The sequence below is a fragment of the Podarcis vaucheri genome, assembly GCF_965113315.1.
Source record: "Podarcis vaucheri genome assembly, chromosome: 11".
Taxonomy (NCBI): Eukaryota; Metazoa; Chordata; class Lepidosauria; order Squamata; family Lacertidae; genus Podarcis; species Podarcis vaucheri.
Window position 1 is genome coordinate 46,979,122 of NC_138749.1, and position 17,643 is coordinate 46,996,764.

The 17,643-nt window shown below is 44.1% G+C and overlaps 1 protein-coding gene and 1 long non-coding RNA gene across 2 annotated transcripts in view; one reads left to right on the forward strand and one right to left on the reverse strand.

The window, feature by feature from the left end:
* Nucleotides 1-4,734: 4,734 nt before the first annotated feature.
* Nucleotides 4,735-6,458, reverse strand: LOC309514596. The gene is made up of 2 exons (XR_014212080.1): nucleotides 6,388-6,458; nucleotides 4,735-5,360 (listed from the first exon to the last, which is right to left on the reverse strand). It is a non-coding gene; the product is annotated as an uncharacterized lncRNA (long non-coding RNA).
* Nucleotides 6,459-6,889: 431 nt separating this feature from the next.
* The window catches only part of HSD17B4 (hydroxysteroid 17-beta dehydrogenase 4), a 72,793-nt gene continuing 62,039 nt past the window's right edge, over nucleotides 6,890-17,643 (forward strand). Inside the window, exons 1-2 of the mRNA XM_082191576.1 lie at nucleotides 6,890-7,042; nucleotides 14,096-14,149. Coding sequence (XP_082047702.1) covers nucleotides 6,985-7,042; nucleotides 14,096-14,149 — 112 coding nt within the window. The 5' untranslated portion in view covers nucleotides 6,890-6,984. The remainder of the gene's footprint in view (nucleotides 7,043-14,095; nucleotides 14,150-17,643) is intronic.

The following is a 17,643-nucleotide window of genomic DNA, read 5'->3' on the forward strand; positions in this document are numbered from 1 at the left end:
GGCATGAAACCTAAAAGGGTTTCAGAATTCAATGAAAATTTTGTCTCTTTTTTCCAGGGGCATGTGCTAAAATCAAAGATGTGGGAAAATAAAGATTGCTTCTCTGGGATGAAAAACGCTGAAGCAAGCATGATTGTCTGAAGTTAGCACATACAACACAGTAGTCAAAGGTCTTTAGTGTTTATGTAGCTTCCAAAATCATTTTTTATGTTGTAGCTTGAGTCTGAGGGCAGGCGGGAAAGGCGTATCTCAGAGCACCTGCAATGTTTTCCTCACTACTAAGTAACCAAACACAGCTGATGGAAGCCTGTTCTTTTTTTCTTTTTTTTAAAGAATTTTTATTGGTTTTTCACATTTTATATAGACAAATACAGACACAAAAAACGAACAAGAAAGACAAAAAACATGTATAATTTCAGAAAGTCTTATTTTCCTAACCTTACTCCCTGACTTCCCCCCACCCCCTCCCTTGCATCCCTATTCCCAAATTTATGTCAGCAAATTGGCATTTCTCCTCTTATACATCATAATATTAATCCTTATGTAAAAAAGAAAACAAAATCTAAGTTGGACCCCGGTTCCCTTCCATCGATTTCCCAATTTATCTTGGATAAATGTCATATTAACTAAACCCCACAATCTTGAGTGTTGTTAATTACATTCTTCCCTCCCTCCCATCCCCGATTTGCGCCCCTTCCCAATACATGTCCAAAATGTCAATTCTTAGCCTGGGTCCCACACGTCCGAGGCTCTCAAGTCTCTTTCAGTCCCTCTCCGCCGGTCTTGTTGGTAGTCTTTTATGTCGGTCATCAAATCTCGAAAAAGTTCTGTCAAAATCAACCTGTAATCTCCTCCCATACGTGTTTTTGGAAACAACTGCTGAAGAATTTCCACAAGGCCTGGATCTTCAAGATCATATTCAAAGTCAAAGTCAGTGTGGAGGCCCCAATTATATTTCTTTATTTTAAAGACCTGCATTTCATGAATTCCCGGGGCCTCCACTTTCGTCTTTTGCATCTTGGTAAACTTAGTCCAAAAGTCTCCTTGCTTATATTCCATAGGTGTCAGTTCCTGGTTGGTACTTTCCAACTTTACTTTCTCTTTTTCTTGTTTAGTCTCTTCCCCTTTTTTAGTTATCATTTCGGATTCAGCTGTGGATTCTTTCTCATTCAGGTCCTCACTACATTCAGCAGAGCTGTTTGTTCCAACAGTCAAGGTCCCAAGTTGTTTACTCATAACAAAAGTCTGCTCTTGTAAGATTCCCACCAGCTGGGACATTCTTTCGATTTCTACTAGTATTTTTCCATCCACAGCCATTGTAATTCCACAGAATTCCCCCTAGAGGGAATCTGGTTACTTGGTGTTCTTTTCTCCAACAATCCTCAAACTTATTGTTATTACTTTGTTTCCAACCTTTTATTCAATTGTAACTCATTTTAATCCAGAGGGATCTTAAGTAAGGGTTTTTCCACTCTAAATTGCCCGTTTGACAGCTTTGACAGCTGTCAAACTCTGCTCCTCTTACACAAGCTCCAAAACAGGACGCTCCCGGGCCCGGGAGGGGGGTTGTTTACAACAGAAAAAGGAAACTTCCGAAACTCCACTCTCCTGCTCAAAATTTCTTTCTTTTTTTTTTACGAAATCTTGGAAGTTACTGTCTTTTTTAACTCACCCCTTATAGGGTGGACTCTCCAGCTTAGTTCTTATGTCGTTGCTCTAAATCGTCTGCAAAGGGGGGGTGCGGACTTCCTTTTAGCACACCCCCCGGTCGTCTCAAATTCACAGGAAAAGTTTCTAAAAATCCAATTCCATTTTACTCACGGGTTATTTTTCAGTCCGAATTTCAAGGAAGGAAGTCAGCGCTCTCCAGTCATGGCTCGCGGCTTCACTCGGCGGAGGTAGCGATCGACTCTCAGTGCCGCGCCACCCCCCGTATCCTCTCCGCAGCCTTTAAAAAGGCTCTTCGTGAATTAGGGGGGGGCGTTTAAGGCACCCACCGAGTCTTCAGTCCGCAGGCATCCGCGCCTGCGGTTTCTAAGGGTCCCCGCGTCGCCGGCACGGCAAAGACCCATCCTCCGCTGAGCCGATTCCCTCCGGAGCTCGGAGGGAATCCGCCATTTTCAGATCGCGCCAACCCCGGAAGTCCGATGGAAGCCTGTTCTACTAGCTATGATTTCGCATGCATGAGTTCCATCACTGTCCTTTATACAAATGAGGGATGTGGATACAATTACTACATCTCTTCCTAAATTAGGCTCTGGTGCCTAGTGGAGAAAAGTGCTCTGCAGGCATTTGGAAGAATCTGTGTGGGTTTAAAGCCCTACCCCAATATCCCCTGTATACTGGGTTCTTTGCTGACCCTTCACATATTCTGTGCAATGGTTCAAAGGGGAATTATAACGGTGTTCAATTGAATGTGATCCTAATACTCTCTGCAACTGGGAACCCTGCACAATCTGGGTTCCAGTTCAAATCTTCCTGCATACCTTTATGCTGAATGAAAAAAGGCAGAAGGAGGAGGAGTTGGGAATGTTGGGGTGGGGCTAGAATACACATCCCTGCACCCCTACATAGTTTGAACCCTCATACATTATTATGAAAGACTGAAGATGCTAAGCAGTTGGCTGGCACTCTTGTCACACTGAAATGGTGGGCTGCACAGAGTCATTGACACAATTGCTACTGAGTGCCTTTGGTGCCACCACCAGTGGCGGAGCGTCAAGCTCTGGCACCGGGGGGGGGGGAGAGAGAACAGGTAGGGGCGTGGCTGGTGTGTATCCTGGGGGTGTGGCACACTGCCCACAGGGGCGCGGCATGCATCCTGGGGGTGGCGTGCCGCCTGCAGGGGCGTGGTGCCCAGCGTGAGCGGGGCAGCCGTGATTGCACCCCACCGGGATCGTGCTGCCAGGGGCGGTGTGCTCTCCCCGCCCCCTTTTCCTCCACCAGTGGTCACCACTGCAACTACAGGTAGCTGTCCAGCAGAGCTTCCAAGTAGCAAATGGGCTGTTGTTATTTGGCCAAGAGAACTGCTCTGACACCCTGAGCAGCCTGCTGTGACAAATTTGTGATGCACTTTAGGGACAAAATTGCTGATTCAAAGCAGGACAGTGCAGTTAGGTCGAGCCATCTATACCTACTTATTTTTCTCAACCTCTCAGTGACTTTTGATATGGTTGCCAATGGTATTCTTCTGGAACAGCCCAGGGAGATCAGAGTTGGGGACACTGTACTTCAGTAGTTTCACCATTACCTGCAGGGTGGCTTTCAAAAAGTAGTTATGAGGGCATCATTGTTTGGTGCCATGCAAGTTACCTGAAGGCAGCCCTGTTTAGGAAAGTTTTTAATGTTTGATGTTTTCTTCTGTTTTTAATCTGCTGGGAGCCACCCAGAGTGGGGCAGAGTATAAATAATAATAATGCTCCATGCAAGCTGACATATTATTTAACAGCTATGTGAAACTGCTCAGTGTTTCGTAGTGAGGTGTCACCAATATGGAGGACACCCTGTTCTGTTTCATCTGAATCAGAAGAGATTGAAATTCTAGAATGGTGCTTGGAGATGGTGTAAAACATACTTCAGTGAATCCACTCCTTTAAACTGGCCCTTTTTTCTCTAATGCGTTAAAAACAAACAAACCAAAAAACCTTGAAATTAAAGAAGCAATGTTCTCTCTTTCAGAAACTGAAAACATGCCAGCAGCCAGTCCTTTCTACAATAATAAATCAGGTTATCTAATTATTAAAATGCTAGAGATAAAGCAATCCTGAGGTTGGTGCAAAGCACTGAGAGGGTGCAAAATTGTGTACTGTAGTTGTGTCAGCAATACAATACTCCCCCTAGTGGGGAGGAAATCAGACTTGATATATTATTCTTATCAGAGAATATGCAGCTCTTTTTTGCAGGATTACATATAAGTTTGGGACTACGGGCCTTGAAAAATGCAGAGATCCGCTTGTGTAGTTTTATTTTATTTATTTTATTAAAATTTAATTAGTTTTCAAACGTTTCCATAGTGTGTGTTGCTACTTGTGTGGCTTTTTGAGGTTGACAAATTGGGCATTAAAAAGGTTTTGAGATTTATATTACTGCAGCCTCGGAAAAAAGGCGGGGTTTTGGGTTGGGAATAATTACAAAAGCGTTCCTGGCCATGTGCAGAGGGCTCCCCCACCTCCATGTCCCCATGAGGCGGGCGCAGTCATTTCCCTTCCTCCTCGTCGCCGTCACGCTGCGTCCGGGCAGGTCGCGTTTCCCAAGCCTAAAAAGAGCGTGCCCTGCCGCCCCCGCGCCTTACCCATTTGAGAAGACGCCTCAGCGCTAAGCGACGCCATCTTGTCTCGCCGACCGAGCCCTCGAAAGCCCCGCGGCCCGAGCGAGGAGCGCCCCCATTGGCTGGCTGGGCAGAAGAAATCAGTTTCGAAGAGTTAACTGCGCGTGCGCTCTCTCTTTTTCTCTCGCTGGCTTCTGTCGCAAGAAAGCAAGTCTCGCGAGATTTGAAAGTACTTTTTGCAAGGCAGTGTTACAGAGTAGGACCATTGCGGTGCTTTTAAAACACTGATGGGCGGCTAGTGTACTGTATTACCCTTTTTTTTTTTACAATTTCCGGAGCAGCTGCGGTAACCTTAAAAGATTAACCGGTTTATTATGGCACAACCTTCCTTGTAGGAGGCTAGGGTTGGGCTTTTCGGTATATAAAGAAAAATCTGCAGCGTCCTTAACAAACGACAGTGCCCAGAATTTGTTGAGGGAAATAATGTATTTCGAACGGATGGTGGCTTTTAGTCCCAGCAGTAACCTGAAACTTGAATAGTCTCCAGACAGCTTAATGACTAACATATGGACTATGTAGTTCATTTAACCATATGCATGCATCTAAATTTCCATATGGAAATTAATTGGAGTATGCTCTACTATCTCATTCTGTGACTAAATGTATATTCTAACGCCAAGCCAGCTTCTCTCCCTTTCTCCCATGCAGCCTAATAAGAGAACAGAGGAACACTAAAAGTTGCCCCCTGTTTTGTTACATTTCCGTTGGTCTTAACAAATATTGTCTGGTCATGGATTTTGGAGAGTCTTTATTTTTATCCTGCGTCTTGCACTTCTTGGCTACGAAGAGAAGGGATGAATCCCATCTTCCAATTCTACAAGTACGTAGTAAAGCATGCCTCATACCAAGCTTTGCACCTCACATTTCTCAAGCTTTTAACATCCTCTGACAAACCAAAGTTTCAAACACCTGTAGGTCTGTTTAACTGAACAAATTGTCCCATGACCCAGCCAGCAGAGTTGCCAAGATCAGAGATGCCTTTTCTGTTTCCATTTGAAAAATACATCTGCAGTGGTTTGAGTAACTCTGTGAACTTGAAAAACTGCAACTGTAACTGAAAGCATCTGGGAAGTTTAATTTTAAAAAAAAGACTGCTGCAGTTCAGGAGACTTTTTGCCTTCTCAGAAAATGTGCACAAATTAACAGAATGCTGCTGGTATTCTTTCATAAATGTGTTTTCCCAAGCCTTCCCTTCTCTAGAACTAAAACAGCACTCGAGTTTGATGCTGCAATTCTAAACCCACTTAACCAAGAGTAAGTAAAGGTAAAGGACCCCTGGATGGCTAAGTCCAGTCGAAGGTGACCATGGGGTGCTGCACTCGTCTCGTTTCAGGTCAAGGGAGCCGGCGTTTGTCCGCAGGCAGCTTTTCGGGTCATGTGGCCAGCATGACCAAACTGCTACTGGCGAACATTGGACCGTGACAAATGCCAGAGTGCACTGAAATGCCATTTACCATCCCGCTGCAGTGGTACCTATTTATTTACTTGCACTGGCGTGCTTCTGAACTGCTAGGTTGCCAGAAGCTGGGACAGAGCAACATGAGCTCACCCCCGTTGTGTGGATTCGAACCACCGACCTTCCAATCAGCAAGCTCAAGAGGCTCAGTGGTTTAGACCACAGCGCCACCCATGTCCCTTTTACCCATGAGTAAGTCCCATGGGACTCAATGAGACTTACTTTGGTGTAGACATGTACCCTATTGTGCTGTGAGGCACAAATGCAACACACATTTCTATCCACAGCATAACCTACACATCCTTTGCTCTTCCCATTACTTATACACCCATTGCCAGTTTCTACTCCAGCTTTCCCCAACCTGGTGCCCTCTGGGCTACAGCTTCCATCAGCCCCAGCCAGAACAATTAATGGTGAAGCATGATGGGAGTTGTAGTCCACAACATCTGGACGACAGAAGGTGCGCTTCTGCTCCTCCATGAACCACCTTGTTCCATGAACAAGGAATCAAATTTCTTGGTTCACATGGGTGCTGCCATTAAAAATATCTCCTGGGCTGCAAGTGAGAGCTCAGCTGCCGGTTCAAAACGGCCCCGCCACTTACATTTTTCATTCTTAAAAAATGGGAAGGCTTCTCTGCTTTTACCACCTTTTGTTTGGAAGTCCTCAAGCACCTCTGCATTTAACATTAAAGGGAAGGTCTGGATTCCACCTTCAGAGGGTCTATGCCAGTGATGGCCAAACTTGGCTTCCAGCTTTTTTGGACTACAACTCCCATCATCTCTAGCTAACAGGACCAGTGGTCAGGGATGATGGGAACTGTAGTCCCAAAACAGCTAGAGGGCCATCACTGGTTTATGCAGCGTTTCCCAAACTTGGATTTTTGACTACAATTCCCATCATCCCTGATCATTGGCCATGGTAGCTGGGGATGATGGGAGTTGTAGTCCAAAACAACAATAACATATGGGGACCTAAGTTTGGGGAAATCCTGGTCCATTGAAAGCGATCGTTAGTACTTTATTTAAGCTGCGCGGCTCGGAGGAGGTGGTGGCTGCTTGCTCCAACGAACTACAGTTCCCAGAATGCAACGAGCCAAGTCGCGCACGCGCTCTCCCCTTGCCCTTTGGCCGGCTTCTACCCTGCTTACCCTCTGAGCTGTGCAGCTGGGGAGGAGTGTCTCTCGAGTTGCAGAAGCAGCATGTCCGCTCCCTTGAGGTTTGACGGGCGGGTGGTGCTGGTGACTGGCGCAGGGGGAGGTAAGCAGCAGCGACCTCGAGGGCTTTCACGGTTGCTTCTTAGTTACCTGCCCGGGTGCAGGTAGGAGGGGGCTGCCTGCAGGGTCTACAGACGTGGGTCCCAGGCTACTAGGTGTGTGCTGTCAATAGTAGGTTTCTTTGCGAGCTTCTTTTTGGGGGGACGAGACTAAAGCTGTGCCCTCTTACCTGGGAGCAAGTCCCACTAGGATCTGCTTTTGAGTAGACATGTATTGGGCTGCAATACATGGGATCTGCTTGTGAGTAGGCTGCAAAAATCTTATATGCATTTAACCTAGGTTTCATTTTTGAGTAGACACTTTTGTACTAGAAGATCAATATAGTTTCTGGCAGTGTCCACGCAGATTCTTCTGGAAAGCTCACACACACAGTTTCTTGTCGTTTGTTCCCAGATTTTCTTGTTCAGTGAAATCCTAACCCCTTTTATATGCAGCTTTTTTTTACCTGTTATGGCTGGCAGGTATTTATAGACCGTTTGTGTTGAGAGTGTCAAACTAGAAATGACAGGACCCAAAATCAAATACTCAGTGATGAAGCTCCCTTTCAGCTACTTACTGCCCAGCCTAACCTGCTTCACAGGACTGTTGAGAGGACAAAAGCAGGGGAGAGCTTAATCACGCTCATCTCTTTTAGTTCCTCGGAGGAAAACATAGGTAACGAAATAAATAACAACCACCAATGGCTTTGCTTATTGCCACATAGGTTTGCAGTGAATTATGCAACTTAATGCTGAATGTGATAATGTAATTGTTACTGACACGGGGACTGCAAAATGAGGCATTCTTGTCCTTTTACCTCCCCACCCTGCAAAACGGCTATTGTTACAAAAATGACAATAAAAAAACCCTTTGGAGCAAGTTGTTAAGTTGCAAATCTTTTCAACTTTATATTCTTAAAAAAGGTAGGACGTGTTCCTAACTTCATTTCAGAATATTGCCTAGATCCCTGAGATTGTGGGTGGGAATACGTGAGTTTCAAAACCTGCCCACTCACAGATGAAACAGTTCCCAAGGAAGATAATAAACATGCATAACAAGCGAAGCCTGTGTTTTGCAATATGTACTGCCACTAACTTCTTGAACCATTTAACGTGTAGGCGCTCTTAATGCAAAGTATTCTGATTCTAGAGTTAGTACCAGTGTTTTATCCTTTCTTATTAGAATAATAAAATCATCCAGTTGTATAGTTGGAAGGTATCAAGGGTCATCTAGTCTGAGATGCCTTCAGGAATCTTAGCTAAATCATATATGATTTAATGACTTTGCTATCATATCTTTTCAGTTATTATTAAAGCCATATATCTGAACCGCCATCTTTTCAGAGTCAATGATTACCAGCTTCTAGTATACATTCCTGTTATTGCTTAAAGCAGGGGTCTGCAACCTGCGGCTCCGGAGCCGCAGGTGGCTCTTTTACACCTTTGCCGCGGCTCCGGGGCGGATACTAGCGAGGGGAGGAGGCACATTGTGCGCTCCGACACTCCCCACTGTGGCGGGCGCTGTACTGGCTGTGATGTCGCATGGGGCGGTGCGTGCGTTAGTCACGCACCGTCCCAACATCACCTTCCCGCCCGCTGTCAGATCAGAGGGCAGTGGCGCGCATGCTTTAAATGTCACAATGGTTTTGCGGCTCCCAGGTGTGTTTTTTTCCTTCGGAAACGGGTCCAAGTGGCTCTTTTTGTCTTAAAGGTTGCAGACCCCTGGCTTAAAGCACAAGGGACGATTTGCCTCCTCTATGGGCTAAGTGAGATCCAACTACAGTATTCAGCCCCACTACCTTGCCTCAGAGGACATGAGTGGGAAGACTCAGGGAAAGACGTGCCTCCTTTACCTCAGATAATAATAAATAATATTTTTGTTATTTGTACCCTGCCCATCTGACTGGGTTGCCCCTGCAACTCTGGTCAGCTTCCAAAATAAGTAAAAACATAACAAAACATTAAACATTAAAAGATGACTTCAGTGGGCTCTGATGCTAGGTAGGCAGAGGGTAAAATGCATAGGCTTGCCGTACATCAGGGAAATTTCTGACATGTCCTGGTTCTTGGGTGTAAAAATGGCATCGGGGGAATTTTGCCAGGGAGAACCCAGATGTATGGCAACTTGATAGGAAAAGCAGCGGGAACAGCTCACTATTTGGGGGGCAGGTTTGTTCCTAAAAATAGCTCAATATTTTTGGGGTCTTCCTAAAAAAAGCTAAACAAGTTTGTGTGTGTCAGGAATTTTACTTTTTGAAGTATGGCAACCCTCAAAAGGCAACACCTGAAAAGACCAAGAAGGAGGGCAGGAAATGCCACCTAAATGATCCTGGCTCTAATAAGGTACTTTAGTGTTTATTTTGTGAGCATTTTTTGTAAGGGACTTTGAGAGCTTCTCAGGCCCATAAAGTGCACTGCAAGTATTCTTAATCCACAAAGCATTTTATGAACTGGCAGGTTTAGTCATTCAGTTCTGCCTTAGCATCAGCACCAAGCATACTGGGACATTGGATAGTGCCAATGTGCCCTGGCACAGCCCACCAGGGCTGATGCCTGCCTTGGTGGATGCCCTCAGTGCCCCTTGAGTCCCTCAAGTGGAAGTGCTGTTAAACATGCCAATCTCCTGCCTGCGCACACTTGTACGCTTACCCAGAAACAGCGGAGAGACTGCTGTATTGTGAGTTAATTCTTTAAAGCGTTTCTAAGTTGCTCTTTATCTTAGGGTACAGAAATGGCTCCCAGCCCATTTTGGTGCCATTGCCACTGGGTAAACCAGTAAAGGAGACGAGGGCATTTATAACCTAGCTGCTGCAGGGAGGAGAGGCACTGGAGAGGGCTGGTGGCCCCCACCCCCTGCCTGTCCAGGGCCTCCCAAAATCTATAGCTAGGTATGACCCAATTAAGCAAATTGCAATTAATTGTATGAGTTTAGTTGATTCATTAATCACCTTAATCTTACTAAGTTGCTGCATGAAACTGCTGTGGATCGTTTTGCACGTGAGGTGTGGGAGTGAAGGTTTGGAATAAGGATTCTTGATCAGGTTGTTCAGCTAGATAAGCCATGCAAAAGAGGAGTTAGACGAAACCGAGGGAGGGACATGAATTGTCCATAATTAATAACTGGCTTGAGATATGAGTTTCGTCCAAGTAAAGTACGTTTTGCCAGGGCTTTGTTACCAGCTTTGGCACAAAGATCAGTTGTGGGAGAAGGTGTCTGTGTATCAGGCCACTTCAGGTTTGCTAGCGAGTCACATTAGCAAGTTATTTGGTGCCCATTAACTACACAAACCATGGAATAACCAAGATGCAAGCTTCAAGAGGGGTAACTCTCAGCAAAAAGCTCAAAGAGTCTCATAACACTGTGGAGTCTAACAGACCTATTGTGTCATACGGTTTTTTTGGTTTTTGATAAAAAATTGTTAATTTTATTTATACATTTTTTCAATTGACACTTTGCCGTACATACGTGCATCATCTTATCTTACAACTATGTAGACTTCCCAGCCTATCCCTCACTGACCTCCTAGCACATTTTCTTTGATTTGCTACATTACCTTTCTTTTTCCACCTTTTCTATCCCTACGATTCACTTACCTTCCCCCTCCCTCTGCTTTATGCCCACTTGAAAGTTTGCCTTGCTTCCATCTCTTTTTAAATATTCTCGAAAGCAAGCCCACTTGCTTTTTATTTTACTGTATTTTCTTATAGTTTCATATTTTTGCCATCATACTCGCTAGTTCCACACATTCTGTTAATTTGTGTAACCACTGCTCCTTTGTCGGAGTAATCCTTTCTTTCCAGTTTTTTGCGTAAACTATTCTAGTGTCATAAGTTTTTGCAGACTTCATTTTGTTTGCTGCATTTAATTTCCCACTGAACTCACTGTTTACAGTTCCCCTTGCACACACCATGTGTATATATCCTGAGTTATAGGCAGTGCTTTTTTTGGGGGGGGGACACAGGGGTACGCATACTGCTAAACATTTTGTGAATCTAAGTTTGGCCTCACTGAGGGGCAGTATTTCAACATGAGAAGGAAAATGAGAGTACCCCTAAACATTTTTTTAAAGAAAAAAAGTACTGGTTATAGGTATAGAACACTTAATGCATCTGATAGCTGTCAACCGTCCCTTATTTGGTGGGAAAGTCCCTTATCCCAGCGCCATGTCCTGCTGCTGTTCCTTATTGATGATGTCCCTTAAATTTCCCGGGTTTTAAAGAAAGCAGCTCCTCTCCCTCCCTACCTGCTGGCCACGGAGGAGGGAGGCTCCAACTGCGTTGCTTGGCTGCGTTGCTCACCCAATAAGGAGTCTAAGAACGACTTGGGGGTGGAGCTTGTATGCCTTGTGCCAATGAAATCGGCCGCATTGCCTGGGGACTCGCCTTTGCTCAGTGCTTCCCAGCAGAGAGGTGATGGTGGTTTTCCTTGCTGCATCCCCTTTGCTGGGTTGCTGCGCTGTGGGAACCACTGCTTGAGGCTTCGTTTGGCTGCTGGCTGGGCTTTCTGCCTTTGGCTCGGAGGGGCTCAGAAGTTGAACATACCTGTGCCCGGAAAATCCCTTATTTTGGCTGTTGATCCCTTATTTTTGAGGCTGCTGATCCCTTATTTTCAAATCTATAAGTTGACAGCTATGCTATAGTAATAAAGAACAAAGGAAAATACCTTATACCAAAGCAGATCATTGATCTGTCTAGCTACAAATTGTCTATGCAGACTGACTGTTGCTCTCCAGGTTTTCAGATCGGTCCTACATGGAGATGCTCTGGACTGAACCTGGTATCTTCTACATCCAGATAAGATGCTCCGATCTATGGCCCTTCCTGAAATGTTCAGGAAGTCCACAAAAGTTTAGGCCATAACAAATTATTTTTTAAAGTTGCACAAGGCTCTTTGTTCTCCAAGATGCATGTAAATGTTAAAGCTGCCAGTGTCGCAATGCACTTGATAACTGAATAGGGCATTGATTCTATTCACAGAGCGTTTGTTGGAAAAACAAGTTCCCACAGATACGCTGCACTGGTCACTTGCGAACAACCGATTCTAATTTATAAATGCCTTTAAGAAACCTTAGATTTAAGAACACTGCACTACCAACTTATCTTTTTTGTGGGGTGCATCTCAAGAGTGATCTCATGAATTAGCCCAACAGTTGGGTATTGTGGGTTGCTGAAGTTGTATGTTGCTATTTTGCTTAGCCAAATGCCTGTTCAAGTTTGTTTTTGAAGCCACTTCATTTGTATGAAAAAGGGCTTCAGGTTCTGTCTTTGCATTCTAAAAACTTTTTACAAGGATCAATTATTTCCCCCCCACTAAAGTGGCTTTTGTAATTCGATTGTCCGTGGGATCAAGGATGAAATAAAAATAGGAGGACAATTGGATTCTGTTACAGTGCTGTTGTGTGCATGTTGAGCAAATGGCCCCAACTGAAGAGTTTTTGCCTTTAGTGCAAAATGAGGAAGGCAATCTAATGCTCCAGTCCTAAACTCCCCTACCTTGAGAGTAAGCCCCAGGACTTACTTCTGAGTAGACCTGGTTAGGATTGTACTGTAAGCTTGCAATCTCATACCCACACAGTCAATGGGATTTCTATGTAGACAGGCGTAGGATTGCACTGTAAATTTATTTGTTGGCATCCACCTGTCTCAAAAGACAATGGAGTGTGCCTCTGGGGGTGATGTCAAATCGCTGGAGAATCACAGCGCCTGCTGCGGCTGCAGAGACTTGTAACTGCTGCCTCTTGTGTTGTTTTTGCTGTGTTAGCAGCACCGAACTGACCTCTTTAGAGTGTAGGCCTGGGCAGTGTACATGCAGGTCCTGGGCTGCTCAGATGGCAGGACCCCTCTCTCGGTCTTGCTGATGTGGTCCAAAGGAAAGCAGAGCAATCATTTGGATGTGGGTGGCGCTGTGGTCTAAACCACTGAGCCTTGGGCTTGCTGATCAAAAGGTCAGTGGTTTGAATCCCTGTGATGGGGTGAGCTCCCGTCGCTCAGTTCCAGCTCCTGCCAACCTAGCAGTTCAATAGCATGCCAAAAAGTGCAAGTAGATTAATAGGCACCGCTGCGGCGGGAAGGTAAACGGCGTTTCTGTGCACTGCTCTGATGTCAGTGTTCCGTTGCGCCAGAAGCGGCTTAGTCATGGTGGCCACGTGACCCGGAAAAACTGTCTGCAGCGTGGACAAATGCTGGCTCCCTCGGCCTGTAAAGTGAGATAAGTGCCACAACCCCAGAGTTGTTCATGATAGGACTTAACTGTCAGGGGTCTCTTTACCTTTACCTTTTTCCTGGCTGCAGGAGTTGCCATTCCAACTGTCTTAGGGACTCTGCTCCGGATTAGTGTAGTGTTTACCCTTTACCCTTTTCTTTTCACAAAGATGTCTCACAAAGTAGCAGGCACGAATTTTCCATCAGGGTTTACTCCCAAAGCCTTTCTCACGAATGAGAATAGCCGCTATTTTGGGTAAAGATGAGCATACATTCTAAAGTATGGTGGCTTGGAATGAACATACACCTGCTGTATGTTCAGAAAACATATGCATCAGAATATGTTTTCAAACTACTTCCCCCCCCCCCACAATCTCCATGACGGAGGCATATTGTAAAATGTTCACCGATGTTAAACTTAAACTTGCAAGGCTACCATATTAACTTGGGAAGTAGTAGATTAATCTCCCAAGTTTATTTTCCTTCACTCCATCCATCTTCCCAGAATGAACCATGGCTGCCTAATTTCCTTCTCTACTGCACAGCTTAGTTACATAGATTGTTCCAAGTATTTCTGCAGATGAAAGGACTTAAGCGATTAGCTTCTTCTGGGATAGCCCTCCTGGGAACAAGATCAGCAAGTAAGCCCGGAGTACTGATGACATTCGCTTTGGATAGCTCTTTCTGAGCCTCTGCTTAATTCCCTATATCAGATGATTGCACAAAACATGGATGTGAAGCAACCTCAGAATAAATGTTCCTTTTCTTGTTGGGTTATCCACACACACAAACTCAACTTCTTTTTCGGTTTTTAAACTGCTGAGATTCTAAAAGAACTTCTTTTTAATCCCTGGTAGGACTGGGCAGAGCCTATGCCCTGGCGTTTGCTGAAAGAGGAGCTTCTGTGGTTGGTAAGTTATTTACTTTAGTTCTTTTGCCAGCAACCTTTGTCATTTGTGATTTAAAACACTGCAACTTGTCCCAGCAACCTTTGCACTTCATTTATTTATCTATTAATTGTTGCGTTCCTTACTTGTGGAGATCCACTGTTAAGCTTTCCCGTTTTAATTTCTCTGACCTAGTTTCGATGGCAAGACAGCTAGGGGTTTTACATAATGGCATAACTGGCGTTTGGGTAGTACATCTTCTTGCCCACAGGCACAACATGTTTATGGGGAATCTGGTGTTAAGTTGGAGTGGTGGCTACTTACTGGTAAGGAAATGTTTCCTGAAAACAGAAACACTTGCGGTTCCACAATGCCACATGCAATATTTTAGAAGAGTGTTGTGTGTGTGTAATTTCTTTCATGTCATGTTCATGGTGCTCATGCAACGCTGCCGGACTTTAGTGATTAATTGGCTTGTTTTTCATAGTTGGACAACAGCAGCTTCATGTGATTCATTAAAGGGAACCAAGCAGTTTCTGAGTGCGCATATATGCACATAGGTTAGGAGCATACTGGAACATACTGGAAACTCTGGAATGTGTTTAATGCATTGGAGGATAACCAAGTTATGGAAGGGTCTAAGGACAACAGCAATATAAAATGTGTGTTATGGATTAAGTCCTCTTAGTTTTCCTACATGTATGGTATTGTATGTTAATCTGCTTCTGCCCATTAAAATACACTCGTTTCTAATTAGCTAACGACACTTCCAAGGCTTATTGAACCTTGAAATAAACTAGGAAATAATATTGAGCTAGGAAATAAAACTCACTGCATTCTGAGTAAATTAGTTCTGAGTGAAAGGCCTAGTTTTGGCCTGATAATCACTTGCGTTCCATCTTGAGTTCCTCCTTCTACTCGTTGGGGCACTTTTCAAATTGCACAACTTCTAAGTGTGTGTTTTCATGTAGCTTTACATAATTTTAAACCTTGAAATCTGGAGCAAAGCTCTTAACACATGGCCAGAGAGTTCTTTCAATGAGTAGCTGTAGTTTCCCAGGATTGCACTGTTTAGCAAGAACATTTTGAGCTTCGGTTTTAGCGGCAATGAACAGAAGTTCACAAATTGTGCAAAAATTTTAGAAAATGCTATAGCGGGAGTGAGTTGAGCACGTTCCATTTAACACTCTACTCTCTGTGTTAAATTTAGCTCATCCTAAACTGATTTTGGTGCATAGTGGGTTGCAAATTTGCACCATGTATCATTAACCCTGATTAGGGTTTGCTTCAAACCATCGTTTCTGATTTTGGTTTGGAAGACAACCATAGTTAGGCCATTTGAACATCACAGCAAACTGCAGTTAGTGCTAAACAGGAAAATGAAAGGGAAGGAAGATTGGAGGAAAAGGAGGTAATGTCTGAGGGGATGGTAATTTGATCATGAATTGAGTCAGTGACAGAAGTGTTGGTGGCCCTGAATTAAGGCATGGAGAACATGTTTTTCAAATGTTTTGGTAGCTCAGAACCAAGCAGAATTGCAGGCTTCATTAGCGATGTAGCCGGGAATTGCTCTCCTGTTTGCTAATGGCAGTGGGCAACTCTAGCAGTTTATAAATGGCAATTAGGAAAATAATATATATCACTCATATTTTTCTACCAAGCAGCTATTCTGTTTTGCAGCTCACAAATTTACGATGCAATCTAAAAGTCCTGTTTCGCATTGCAAACTGCATGTTGCAGCCAGGGCTTTCTTCGTCGTTTCCACTGCCACAGCTCCAACAACCGGTGCGAGAAGCTGTTTAAACCAAGCAGTTGTCAAAGCAGCTACAGCACAAACTACGCTAAAAGCTTCAGAAATGTGTGCAGTTCCTTTTCATTTTAGCTAACAGCTGCTCTGAATTACAGCTTTTATTCTGGAAGTGGTTAAAGTTGTTTGAAATGCGAGCCTTCGTCATTTTTAATGTAAGAATGTTCAAAACATACTCAAAAACAGGGCTTTGCAGCACTGTTAGAACAGAAGCCTAGTGAACCAAACCTTATACCCTTCTTAAGTTGGCGTCGTATTCTAACTTCTTTTGTCCTTGTGATTCTCAAGTCTTTCAGTACAAGGGTTCCAGCCACTTCAGTCTAGTTTAACACGATACACTTTCAAACAATTGTTAGCCTTTGGGAAATAATCCTAGACATTTGCAGCAGAGACGACTTGGAGATCTATTGCTATTACCTCAGGTCCTGCCTTTAACGCCATATGTTTTCTGCATAACTGTCAACGTTTTATAAGTGGAAGACCAGAACACTGCAAATATATTCAGCGCATAGTTTCTATATACGCATAGTTCATTTGTGAGTCCTGCAAGTCTCTGTCTGAAGGCACGTGAGGCCTTGCAGCACTTAAGAAAGTCTGGGACTGGTTAGTGCCTGGTTGGGTAACAGCTGGGAATCTCATGTATACAGCCTTGGGGTCAGTGATGGAAGGCAGGTGGCACCATAAACATAAAAAGGAAATAAATAAAATTAGTTTTTCAATGTGGCTTTTCAGAGATGCCAAGTATATAGGCCCTATATGCATGAAAGAGCACTTCCACCCCCATGTTTCAGCCCAGACACTGAGGTTCAGCTCCGAGGGCCTTCTGGCAGTTTCCGTCACTGTAAGATTACAGGAAACCAGGCTGAAGGCCTTCTTGGTAGTGGCACCCTCCAAGTGGAATGCCCTCCCATCAGATGTCAAGGAGATCAGTAACTATACAACCATTAGAAGACATCTGAAGGCAGCCCTGTATAGGGAAGCTTTTTAATGTTTAATGTTTTACTAGGTTTTTGTATACCGTATTTTTTGCTCTATAAGACTCACTTTTTCCCTCCTAAAAAGTAAGGGGAAATGTGTGTGCGTCTTATGGAGCGAATGCAGGCTGTGCAGCTATCCCAGAAGCCAGAACAGCAAGAGGGATTGCTGCTTTCACTGCACAGCGATCCCTCTTGCTGCTCTGGCTTCTGAGATTCAGAATATTTTTTTTCTTGTTTTCCTCCTCCAAAAACTAGGTGCGTCTTGGGTTTTATAGAGAGAAAAATACGGTATGTTGTAAGCCGTCCAGAATGGCTGGGGCAAACCAGTCAGATGGGTAGGGTACAAACAACAACATTATTATTATTATTATTAAAAAGAATATTATTATTAAGCTGGCTACTTGAAACTGGCACGAAACAGAAATATAATCCTTGCCTGTCCATCTGTCTATCAGCTACAGAGCTTACTGCCCTCCCTTACAATTAATCAATACCCATTTTGACATTTGGAATGCTAATACAGATATGCATGTTTAAGCCTCGTGCAAGCAAATAACCACCCACTCCTTCAACCCCAGTTTTTGATGTTAAAAGTATATGTAAAAATAGGAACATTCAATAAATCTATTTATTAAACAATAAAAATGGTACCCACTTATAATTGGTATCTTTCTGCTGTTAGGTCATTGGAAGAGCCCTTAAATGAGTTTGACTAGAGGTCTGTTCGTTGTCTC